Source organism: Denticeps clupeoides, chromosome 4 (assembly GCF_900700375.1).
Source record: "Denticeps clupeoides chromosome 4, fDenClu1.1, whole genome shotgun sequence".
Classification (NCBI taxonomy): domain Eukaryota; kingdom Metazoa; phylum Chordata; class Actinopteri; order Clupeiformes; family Denticipitidae; genus Denticeps; species Denticeps clupeoides.
This window is the reverse complement of record NC_041710.1, coordinates 29,862,919-29,875,378: the sequence shown is the minus strand read 5'-3', so window position 1 is coordinate 29,875,378 and position 12,460 is coordinate 29,862,919. Positions and strand designations below refer to the sequence as shown.

Here is a 12,460-nt window from a genome sequence, read left to right as displayed (position 1 = left end):
ATGATACAAAAAAACCCATCATTAAGCCAAATGCGGACAAGGGCATCTTAATATATTCAACAAGCTAACCTGCAATGCTCTAACTATTAGTGTAATTAAAGGGCTTAATTTAATTACGGGGATTATTGCAGTAGATGGATCAATGGCGCTGATGCACAAAACCCCCTGGGTAAAACATGTACAGACTGAGCACAAATTGGTTTTTGCTACTGAACATGGAAAAACACCCTGTGGATTTCACAGTGTTTTTCTAGACAGGACTAATTGCAAAAAGTTTGTTTAAAATCAATGGCCCCCTGAGCCTGAGTCTCTGGCGCCCCCTGCTGCTGCTGCGGTTGTAAGAAATGGAACGAAACGGCCACGGCGTCCACGTACTGGTTCGGTGCTGGAAATGATGCTGAATTCAACACTGACAGCTAAACACAACCATCATCACTCTTTTCCCCCATTCATAAACATACATTTTATTATTTCCACACACAAATTTCATCATCAGCTTTCCATCATTTTTCCATCTACATCACCTTTCTCAACTTACTCAACAACACGTTTGAAGTTATACTGATTATCAACCATATACAAAAAGAACTACAGAGAAATAGAGAAATCATCTGAACTATGATTTGTGCAAAACGTACTGATTTCTATTTTGTACTATTTACACAGAATCAATGCTTTTTAAAAATATCAAATCTTGATTACAGTTGCCGTGTCAAAGATTGTCAGCAGTAAATAAAGAGACCAGAGAGAAGGAGGCAGGAAGCCGTGCAGCTGGGTGGTACAACATGTCATACAAGCCACGGAGAAACGTTACAGCAGCAGATGCCGGCTGAGGGCCGCACACTGGGGGAAGGGGAGGGAGTGCGGCTTTTGTAATAAATAAATTGAAGTTATCCCCGGCTCCGGAGCATTGTCTGTATTGGAAGATTTACTCAGTGCTCGGTGATACAGCGGTCAGCAGTTGGCCTATTCTCCCTCTGTCTGTGTGTTCCTCTCCGTCATCTTCGCAGCAATTCCATCAAACCCGTAAGTCACTTCGCCCTCTTATTGGCCACGCTGAGCTTAGGTGGTCAGGAAGCTTCGCTGCGGTGCAGCTCGGGACTCTGCTGCCCTGGAGGAGAGAACAGAAAGGGCTTAATGGCAGCTTCCCTGTCTCACCTCATTTACTAATCTCACTCAAGACGTTCAGTAGAAATCGGCTAAGAGCCATCTGCTGCAAAACTGCGGAAAGGTAAACACCAGTTGGTGTGTGGGGTCACCAGAAGACAGGTAAGGTCTAAAGACACTTTATCCTTAGTGTGAGAATTATTTTAGTTTAACACAAAGTAATTCGACATTTATGAATGCATTTAATCATTACTAGAGCTACAAACATAAAATGGTGAGAAAAATAAGACACATTTTGAGTGAAACATATCAAATGAAAGCTCTTGATCAGCTCTTTTGTGCTGAATATGAGGCTGGTGGTTACACACGCGCCTATGAAACAGACAACCACAAACCCTGCGTACTACCAAGACATCAAACCCCAAGTTGCCAAAAGACAAGACACTAAATCCACAGAATCAGTTGATGCCAAAAAAAAGGCAAAACAAGTTAAATCAAAATATAGTCTCCAGTACCTTCCTGGCATTCATATGCACTAACCAGGCAGTCGATGCTCTTTTCTCTATACTTCTTTTAGCTATAAAAAAAAGAATATACCCTAGATACCCTATTTTATTTCAAACACCATGAAACTTCACATTTGTCCCCATCACCCCTAGTTACAGGACTTCAGGTCACATTACTGCAGTGCCCAAACAGGGTTGTAACAGAACCGATGATTAGTTCCAATCATCAAATCGGGACAGATATCACTCGGGGTTCATTTCTCAAAACAAAACAAATGCTTTTGAACCCCTAAGTACGTAAGTACATGTTACCAAAAAAAAAAAGAAGGTGGAAACCCTCTCACACTGTGCCTGCAGAACCGCCTGCAGTCAACACAACAATTCACCCAGCATTAATCCATTAAGTTTAATAGCTATTAAATCATCCATTAGTTCTAAATTGGTGTCCAAACTTGAGTCCCTATAAATTAGCCTCACGTATTACTCATACACCATTACTCATTCTCATCTCTCATGTGCTCCTGGAAATACCTGGGAAGTCCAGTGATTTGTTTCTTTTAGGGGGAAGTCTTGGTTTCTTCACTGGGGGCTTGCGATCTGAAGACCTCTCCTGTTCGGTAGGGCTGCCCTGTCCCATGCCTGCGGGTAAGACACAAACAAGCACAGCTTTTTGAACGCCAGCTAAATATTCTAATAAAATGTTTACTAAACCATACAATTTTGGTCAACCAATCAATTCTCTTGATCGCCGAATAATATTTATGAAATCATTCTTACAACGGTTTTTCATAAAATGGGCCATTTTTTTATTTAGTTGCATGACCCACATTATTTACTATGCACCACAGCTATAAAAAACACATCAATGGTTCTATTTACAATGACAATACTGTAATATTGCTGTAATATTGTGTTTTTATAAATCCTGCCGCATCCATTTTGCATGAAGAAACACAGGAAGCACCAGGGACCACAGGCAGCACTAAACACTGCACCAATCAATTTATATTCAACACACACACACACACACACACACACACACAAACAAATGTACCTGTGTCACATGAATATGCTTTCCTGTTCCGATAAGGCTTCAGTGGCACTCCAGTGGAGTTGTCTTCATCTGCTTGTAAAAAAAAACCACTTAAATTACCGTCAAAATAATCACCATCATTATCATCATCATCATCATCATCACCTCCATCTGCCTATTCAATCACTTGTTTTTTTTCTTCTTTTTTAACTAACTGCAGTTTCTTTGATGCTTTTATTATTATGACTATAATAGCTGGTTCATGCAGTTAGAATTTAAATGATATTTTTTGTTAGTTTGTTTCTACCATGAGTGACAGCTGAATCTGAGCAGTGAAAGGAAGGTCTTGTGGGACCAGTGGCCACAGGATGAGGTGCTGCTGTCCGATGCTGGGCTCCTTCTTTGGGTGGAGATGCAGCAGGTTTACCTGGTGAACTCCTCTGTGTGGACATCTGATCTTTCCCTGACTAAGAAGACAAATAAAATAATCACCAACATCACACCAGAACATAAACACACACACACACTGACCTCTCACTCTGTCTCTCTCGCTCTCACACTCCTTCTAAAAAAACAGCCAGATACAATCCTACCTCTTGATATTTTTGTACTCCAGCTCCTCTGTCATCGCGCTCATCATCCCTTTCTCCCTCACCCCCCGCCTCATCGCTGGATGGCCCTGCAGAGGGATTAAAGTCAAATAAACGCACGCAGCGCCCTTGTCCTTCACCGTGTTTTTCTTTAGGATCTAGGATAAATCACCTGCAGCTACATTCAGTGGGGATATTTCATCACCACACATTTGATTACTGCAATCTTCTTCTTAACCTTTGCTTTTTTACAGTGAATCCTGATTAGGAAATAAAGTATTCCGCACAAATTATAACCTTGCAAACTAGATCCGAGCAGAGGTGTAAGATTGATAGCAAATTCATGTTTTTTTTTTGGACTCTGTTAAGAACAGCAGACAGGATAATGTAAGATCGCATTATCATTTATACAGAAGACTGTTAAATTATAGCCGTTGGAGTTGAGTGTCTTCAAGGTACATATTTGCAGGCTAGGAACTCTGAAAGTGTTTAATTGTGCGTGATTCAATTTCACCATCAGAACCCACTGCTCTTCTTAAATATGCTGATTTACACAGCACGGACTGTATTTTAACAATCTAGCTGCATGGTAGGCTGCACATCACATCATTAAAATAAAATCATTAAATGAATTTCATTTAATCTCATAGATTAATATGTCACGCAAGTAAAAAGTGCTAATTTTATGTTTTATTTCCACCAGTTATACAAAAAATGCATGTTCTCAAACTGTATGTCTAACAAAGTGGAAGTTAAATACTTCGTTTCAGCAGTTATGTGTGTTGTAGTTTTTTTTTCAGGGTAACACCACTTTTTTGCATTATTTATATAAAAAAAGAAACCAGTATGGGATGCTTTGGTACAATTGTGATTATGCATTCTTAAAGATAAATACAATAACAATAAAATAGAATTAAAATATTGTGCGATTGACAAGGTTTGTGATGCTTATGGGTGCAACTGCATGAGACTGAAACTAGTAAATTTTCATTATTTCACTATTTTCAAACGACAGCTCAAGACCTTCCTCTTTAAAGAATATTTACATTAACTTGTAACTTTCTTATTGTCGAACTTGTGTACAGAATTACAACAGAGTGAATAAAAAGGTTGTATTCATAGTTGGGGTCATCAATGGTAACTTGAAAGCACGTTGTAAGTCGCTCTGGATAAGGGCGTCTGCCAAATGCCGTAAATGTAAATGTAAAATTATTAACACCAAGTGACATGGAAAAAGTGCTGCAGTACCAGAACTCTCCTGCAGATGCTGCTGTCTCATCTTGGCCAGGCTGGGCTTGCAGCTCTGAGGCGGCGGCTCTGGCTTCTGTCTGTCCTCCACGGGTTTCTGCAGTGGCTCTGTCGTCTTAGCTACCATCTCCAACTCTTTGTCCGTGGCGGGTCCCTCTGCTTGCGTCTCTGCATGGCTACCCCTCCGGCCGTCTTGCCTTCTCTCCTCTGGCCCTTTCTCTACGTCCTGTCTCTCTCTGTGGACAGCAGGTCCAGTTCCGCTGTGAGCATCACTGTCTGTGTCTGAAGACTGAAAAGACACAAAGAGAAACATAAAACCCAGCAATCCTATACAACCTATTTTACCATGGTATGTTACGGCCTTGCATTGTGATTGGGTGTGAGGCATTGTAGGGAAATTGATATCTGACGTGTCTCACTTCATTTTAATAGAATCATCCATGGTGGATCCTGTCTCAAATTCAATGCGGATAACAGTAGACACTGGGGGCAGTGGTGGCCTAGCGGCCTAGCGGTTAAGGAAGCGGCCCCGTAATCAGAAGGTTGCCGGTTCGAATCCCGATCCACCAAGGTACCACTGAGGTGCCACTGAGCAAAGCACCGTCCCCACACACTGCTCCCCGGGCGCCGGTCATGGCTGCCCACTGCTCACTCAGGGTGATGGGTTAAATGCAGAGGACAAATTTCACTGTGTGCACCGTGTGCTGTGCTGCTGTGTATCACATGTGACAATCACTTCACTTTACTTTACTTTAGAATATCGGAGGATTCATGCGGGGTTTAGGGGTTGAACTGCGGTGGCTATAAAACACCAAAGACGTCATTGCTCCTCATTATTCCGTGATTGTGTGTGACAGAGAGAACGTTTTTGGAGACTTGAGGTGAGGGATGATCTTCAAAGTGGTGTGGATTAAAGAGTTTTAACATGACACAGATTTGTATTTAATAGATTTCACCGTGTCTTCACAGGTGCTTGAGTCACTGCCAATGTTCTGCTGAAGATGCAATTATTCATGAGGGTTCAGTCTGGTGTTTTTTTTTCCATGATCTGAGTAACAAAAAGGCAACGTAAAAGCAGGCAAGTGGATTCTACCTGTTTCTGTGAGAGACAGGAAGGGCTGTCCCCCCTCATGCCCGGGAGTGGTATGCCCTGAACTGGCCTGGCTGTCTGAGGCGTGGCCCTCTGGGGATTCAGATCCTTTTTCCGGTGGAGCTGTCCACTGCCGGGCTCTGCCCTGCCACTGTCTGCTGGATGGTGAATCATGGAGTAGACGTTCTCCATGGCAGCGCTGTGACCCGTTGAATGAGAGAGAGAAGAAGAGAGGGAGTAGAATGGATCCATGAAGCCTCATACTGAACGTAGGAGAGCACTCAGAAGCACTTAGCTACAATCAACTCTTCCCCTGCATAATTAACCTGCTAACCACCAAAACAGATGTAAGAACAGATGAACTGGATGGTTTTTTTTTTGTCTTCTTCCTTATTTCTTATCACAATCACAGAGGCATCTTCATATTAATGCTTTAAAACACCAGCGTGTATCCATTATTGAACGCTTAATGTGAAAAGTTATATTTGAGCAAAAAATTGAAACCAATACAGCGAACAAACTGACAACAAACTAACAAACTGACTGCATAAGATTGCACACCCTTAAACATTTTCAGCATTTATCAGACGCCCTTATACAGAGCGACTTACAATCAGTAGTTACAGGGACAGTCCCCCCCTGGAGCAACTTAGGGTTAAGTGTCTTGCTCAGGGACACAATGGTAGTAAGTGGGATTTGAACCTGGGTCGTCTGGTTCATAGGCGAGTGTGTTACCCGCTAGGCTACTACCACACACAAACTAGGCTACTACCACACACAAACTAATATTAATAGTTTGTTACAGAATATCAATACTATTAAAGCACCCCACAGTTCATTACCACCTTGGCACATTTTCTAACTTTTCCTTGCCAATATATTCTGGTGATTTTTATGAATTCATAGATTTTCAACTGGATTCAGAATGTTAATCTCTTTTTGGCTAAACCATTCCTGTGTTTTTTTTCATGCATACTTTGGTTCATTGTGTTGAAACACATCTACAGCTTCCTAACACATCTCTGAAGATTTTTACACCCCATTTGGCTGGTATTTGGCTGGTGACTCCACTTACCTTGAATAATCCTTCAATTCGCCCTAAAAAAGCATCTCCAAACCATGTTGCTGGCACCGCAAACTTCACCATTCATTTGTTAATTTTCCCACAATTATTTATTTAGGCTGCAAAACTTTTATATATCATCTAACATTGTTATAATGGCATCATATACTGATTAGATGACCCTACTTGGTCCGGCACTCCTCTCCACAGACTCCGCCCCTTCCTGGGGACTCCGACTCCTGACAGGAAATGGTTGAGTTGCGGTTTTTCCGGAATCCAGAGAAGATGGACAAGACACTGCGACGTTTTTTTCTTCTTAAAGCTTGGTGATTAGAGGTGAGCTGACTAATAGGAAAGAAGATTAGAAAGAGGATAACTCAGACGATTTATGATTCACATATATAAGAATAATACTACTTGACAATTCATATGACACAACAATCACTAATGCCAATTAGGCCATGTCAGTATAAAACTGATTTTGAAAAAATCTATAACCATATAACTTGGTGAATATTCTAAATACCTGTCTGGCAGAACCCTCTTGGTGTAAAAGTCAGGAAGTCCATCATCCAGAAGGTTCACACCTCCATTTTCTGAGCAGTGCTGGGACAAAAAGAAAAAAATTACTAATAATAATATAAGCTTCTTTCTAATCTCTAAACTGATGACAATAACATTTGCAGAAAAACAAAGCTCCGCTCAGAATCTGTCTAAAAAGGCATAGATTCACAAATATGAGCAAATTAAATAAAACAGTCATCTGGGCTTCATGAAAATGTGATTATCAGTGAATCATGTGATCATGTCAGAAAATAGCTCTGTTTCTGGAACCCTGGCAGTGAAATGTATCTGCAAATTCAGAGAGGAGATGAATTAAAACTATCACACAAAAGCCTCTGAACATTAACACGAAAGATGCCAAGATGGCTTTACTTACCATCTCCACTGGGGGATATCCTGGCCTGTGTCTACGAGGGGGGCGTGGCCTGACATGGGTAACATGGCGTAGAGGTGCACCCTGGGTAGGCAAGGTGGATAGACCCTCCCAGGAAGCCGAACGAGAGAGAGGAGAAGCCTGGGAGCGTCCAGGACCAGTAGACTGAGGAGAGGCACTTGGGTCGTCACCCAGACCTAAGGAAAGTAGGGTCCAAATCACAGAAATAAACTCACTATTCGCAAAAAGATTCATGATATAGTGTATAAAATGTACCTTACTGCCATTTTTAACACATTGTCTGTGTGCCAAGACTCCCAAATGGTTATTACATCAGTTACACATTCTCTTGTGATTTATGTTTATTGCATTTCATCTCATAAAAGATTATAATCTATCTAAAATATTGAAACGGATTTACTTAGTCTAGTGGACACCGGGCGTATTCGTCTTGTTCTCGAGCTGCGCTTTTTAATAGCTATGGTGTCCTGATGGAGCAAAATGGGTGAAAAAAGAAACGTAAGTAGAATATTCTGACAGTAAATATACACAGATTAGTAAATATGTCCAGTCTTACTATGCTTATACCCAGGTCCTCATCTGTGATTTCCAAAATGTCGGTGTGCCTGTGAGAACGACGGATTGTACTTCCATCATCTAATCTCCTTATCTGTGAAACCTGATGGAGCTGAGACAGGAGGCATGGTCAGCTGCTAACCACAGAATGGCAAAAAATTTAAATAAAAGGACACGCCTACACCATTCATTACACTATCACATAAAACCCCTTCTGCATTGAGAATCATCAATATTATATGGTCAGCAGTGGTCTTTTCATTAGAAACTGACATGTTTAAATGGCAGGTGACAAATGTGAACAAAATCCAATAGACTATAGTGCAAACTAAAAAGCGCTTAATAAGGTAGAGTAAAACTGAACCAGCTTGTGTGATTCTAAATGCCAGGTACATAATAATAGAAATTGTACCGCTTAACACCTCTTAACACTCCCATTAGTCCAGACACTCTTTCTACCATATGTCTTTGTTCCATCAGAGACTGCATTAATAAAGGGTAACTGTACTGTACTGTTGTGCTGTTTGCAATATTTTCTGTGCACACAGAAAGGCATAAAAAGTGCATTTCTTGAAAGGTCATGAACCCTTGTTGTGTCAGTCTCACGACAAGAACACTCTGGAATTTGATATTTCTGAAGTGCAGTGGTGTAAATGCAGAGACGTGAGCTACAGAATGAGGTCAAGTCTCAAAGTTACATCCAGAACAGCCTCATTTCAAATGCATAGTTTTCAGTACATTTTTTAGTTTTGAGGCTGATTAACATTTTACACTTACATGTATGGCAGTTACCAGATGTCCTTATCCAGAGCAACTAACAATCAATCAAGTGTCAAGTGGACAATCTCTGGTGTCACAATGGTAGTAAATTGGGTTTGAACCGGTATCTTTGGGGTCATCTGGTGTGCTACCCACTAGGCTATTACCCACCCCTGCAGCTACTAAAGTAAGAACCTCGGAAACCTCATGTTACAATACTGGATCATTTCACATATAGCGCATTATCATTTCTATGATTTCTTGAAATGGGGAATGACTGAGACATGCTGTAGAAACATACGAGACATACGCAGGTAGACAGACATAGTTGTATTACCAGGGCTTTGTGAGTGGTGTACAGTTCTTGTAGTATCTGATCCACTATCGAATTGGTGAGATAGGAGACGACAGAAAGCTTAACCTCCCTGAGAGAAACACAGAAATAGGGAAATTTGAGATCACTGTAAGTGTGTTGCATGCCACTAGGAAAAGTCATACTCTCTGTATTTATCAGTTTGATGATTGTCTTTTCGACGGCTGGCTTCAGGAACCAAAATGCATGTGAAAATCCCCCCTTTTCTTGGTTTTATTGTCATTTTGTTTCACTTGTAAGGTTCTTCTCTTTGTTCCTCTGTAGCCCCAGGGCTGAACAAGACTGCAATAACATGTATTCCTTTTCTGTCTGACCTCGTTTCTGTGTGATTTTTTTTTTATCTCACCTTCATCCTCTTCTACTATGATAAGAATGCCCTTCACTTTATCAGATAATCACTCTCCCCAGGCCTCCCTCGCTGCCTTTCTTCCTTTCACTTGTCATCCCTGTTTTTCATTCGTCAATTGTCACATGATTCCCTCCCTTTCTTTCCTCCACCAAAAGTTCTTACTCCAGGGCTCTGTTGACATCCTGCGCCGCCCTGTCCATCAGCGCCGTTCGGATGGCAGAGCGAGGGATGGAGACACGCTCGGCTATAGAAGAGAGTGGCGGGGAGAGCAGCTCGGCTGCAGCAGCTGATCGGGGGCACAGCTCCCGACAGAGGGCCACCATGGAGTCCACGATCACCTGGGAAAGGGTCACAGGCCCGTCATTTCACACAACAACTCCACAAAAATTAAACGGTTCAGCCAGAAGTCATAGTAATGGCCGTTCCATTTCGTTCCCTTTCACACCGATCCTGTAATTATTTAAGACTGCACATAAATGCATCTACTATACCAGCTTAAAATGCTAGCATGGCATGAGTAATTGAGAAACTAAATGAATTAAGGCAGGATGCAGAATTCTTCTAGTGCATTTACTGAGGGTAGTCTACTTAGCATCTGCTTGTTGGTTTTTGAAAAGAAATGGGGGGCTTGAGGTCATAATGTAACTGTATTACACACGTTTAATAAAAAAGGATTCAGTATATTCAGTGTACATTTCATTTTGAAGGAGTAGAACTGGATTTCTGAATTAGGCCCCCTGCCTAATTGCAATGATTAAATACGATTTTTTTCTGTCAATTTACAACTCTACCCTCTATAAAGTTCCATTTACAACATTTGATGAAAGAACAGGTAATGGAAAAAGAGAAATCAATTTATTTTTCTACAGTGTGACTGGGCAAAGCTTTAATCTGCGTGACAGGTAGCGTTGCCTGCGACATTCGGATAAGAGTCTGAGTAGGTCAGAGACAGAGATAGTGAATATGATGTAAAGTGAGGTGAAGCGAGAACGTTCTCTGCCTAGTATAATAATTCTCAGCTGTTATGGCATCACCACAACACCGTAACAGTTTTCTTGTTGACAGTGAGAATAGATAGTTGGATGGATGGAAAGTAACCAGAATTAACCTGTAGCTCTTTGTCTGCAGCCTTGGCCAGTTCTCCAGCCAGCACATCCAGCCTCTGCCTGACAGGACCTTCAACCGACAGCACATGAGCCAGCTCACACAGGGAAGGGTACAGCTGGGACAGAAAACAGAATATTTATCATATATCATATCATATAATATCACATGTACAGCGCATCCGGAAAGTATTCACAGCGTAGTACTTTTTCCACATTTTGTTCTTTATTCCAGCCTTTTATCATAATTCTACACAGAACATCCCATAATGACAACATGAAAAATAGTTTTCTTGTGGTTTTGGCAAATTTACAAAAAAAAGTATTTTTGAATATGATGCCACAATCTTGGCACACCTATCCTTGGACAGTTTGGCCCATTTCTCTTTGCACCTCTCAAGCTCCATCAGGTTGGATGGGAAACATTAGTTCACAGACATTTTAAGATCTCTCCAGAGATTCAAGCCTGGGCTGAAGCCACATCATTGATATCTCGGCTGTATTCAAGAGTGCTCTGGAGCAGCTTTTCATCCAGGATGTCTCTGTACATTGCTGCGGTGCCTTTTACTAACGATTGGCTTCTGTCTGGCCATACAGGACTGATTGGTGGATTGCTGTGGATATACTTGTCCTTCTAGAAGGTTCTCCTCTGTCCACAGAGTACCTCTGGATCTCTGACAGAGTGACCATCAGGTTCTTAGTCACATCCCAGACTAAGGCCCTTCTCCCATGATCGCTCAGTTTAGGTGGCTGTCCAGCTCTAGGAAGAGTTCAGGTGGTCTTGAACTTCTTCCACTTATGGAGGATCGAGGCCACTGTGCTAATTGGGACCTTCAAAGCATCTGAAACTTCTGTAGCCTTCCCCAGATTTGTGCCTCAAGACGATCCTGCCTCAGAGAATTCCTTTGACTTCATGGTTTGATTTTGGTTTGTGCTCTGACATGAACTGTCAGCTGTGGGACATTATATAGACAGGTGTGTGACTTTCTAAATCACGTCCAATCTTTGAGCTTTATGCCTTGTGCTTTCTCATTTTTTTATTTTGAATAAGTTTGCCAAAAACTCAAGCAAACGTTTCACGTTGTCATTATGGGGTGGCGTGTGTAGAATTCTGAGGAAAAAATGAATTTAATCCAGTTTGTGAATTAGGCTGTAACACAACATTATGTGCTGTGAATAGTTTCTGGATGCACTGTATATAATATTTATATATATTTTTATAATTTGTAATATTCAATAATATTTAAAACAGTATCAGTATATGATGGCACTCAGAATTTTTTTTTTTACGTATTCATTAATAGCCTTATGATTCAGGATAGTGATTTATTTCATACTTCCCTTTTGGAGAAGTATGCTTACCGCTCGTGAGTTCCTGGCCTCTTTCAACACTTGCCTAGCTGCCTGAAGCTCCTCCCCTTCCGCAGAGCCTCGCAACACACACACCTGCTGCTGCACGCGTACACACAGACGCTCCAACACCTGGCAGAGGGAGAGACAAGGAGATTAAGCTGCAAGCATTTGCACAGCTGGAAAACTGCAGATATGAGCCTCCATAAAATCCATAAAGGAGTACTTCTGTTTCCTCATCTCATAGTTACTAAGCAACCCCGAGTGCTTTTGTGAAACCGGAGCACATTGCCCTGACGCAAAAAGAGCAAGGCAGGGTACTGACTGAAAGGGTACATGTTTGTAGCTGTAATATACACACATGTGGGCTGGAAAG

The 12,460-nt window shown here is 41.5% G+C and overlaps 1 protein-coding gene across 2 annotated transcripts in view; it reads right to left on the bottom strand.

Annotated features, from left to right (window-relative positions):
* Positions 1 to 449: 449 nt before the first annotated feature.
* The window catches only part of carmil3 (capping protein regulator and myosin 1 linker 3), a 44,282-nt gene continuing 32,271 nt past the window's right edge, over positions 450 to 12,460 (bottom strand). Inside the window, exons 25-40 of one of the 2 annotated variants that reach the window (XM_028975507.1) lie at positions 12,097 to 12,216; positions 10,740 to 10,853; positions 9,794 to 9,969; positions 9,247 to 9,334; positions 8,152 to 8,262; positions 7,996 to 8,062; positions 7,578 to 7,771; positions 7,164 to 7,243; positions 6,824 to 6,982; positions 5,578 to 5,773; positions 4,485 to 4,773; positions 3,240 to 3,325; positions 2,954 to 3,113; positions 2,668 to 2,739; positions 2,145 to 2,252; positions 450 to 1,111 (exon numbers count right to left, since the gene is read on the bottom strand). In XM_028975507.1, the coding sequence (XP_028831340.1) occupies positions 1,071 to 1,111; positions 2,145 to 2,252; positions 2,668 to 2,739; positions 2,954 to 3,113; positions 3,240 to 3,325; positions 4,485 to 4,773; positions 5,578 to 5,773; positions 6,824 to 6,982; positions 7,164 to 7,243; positions 7,578 to 7,771; positions 7,996 to 8,062; positions 8,152 to 8,262; positions 9,247 to 9,334; positions 9,794 to 9,969; positions 10,740 to 10,853; positions 12,097 to 12,216 (2,061 nt within the window). In that variant the 3' untranslated portion in view covers positions 450 to 1,070. The remainder of the gene's footprint in view (positions 1,112 to 2,144; positions 2,253 to 2,667; positions 2,740 to 2,953; positions 3,114 to 3,239; positions 3,326 to 4,484; positions 4,774 to 5,577; positions 5,774 to 6,823; positions 6,983 to 7,163; positions 7,244 to 7,577; positions 7,772 to 7,995; positions 8,063 to 8,151; positions 8,263 to 9,246; positions 9,335 to 9,793; positions 9,970 to 10,739; positions 10,854 to 12,096; positions 12,217 to 12,460) is intronic. The other variant, XM_028975508.1, reaches the window with a different exon arrangement.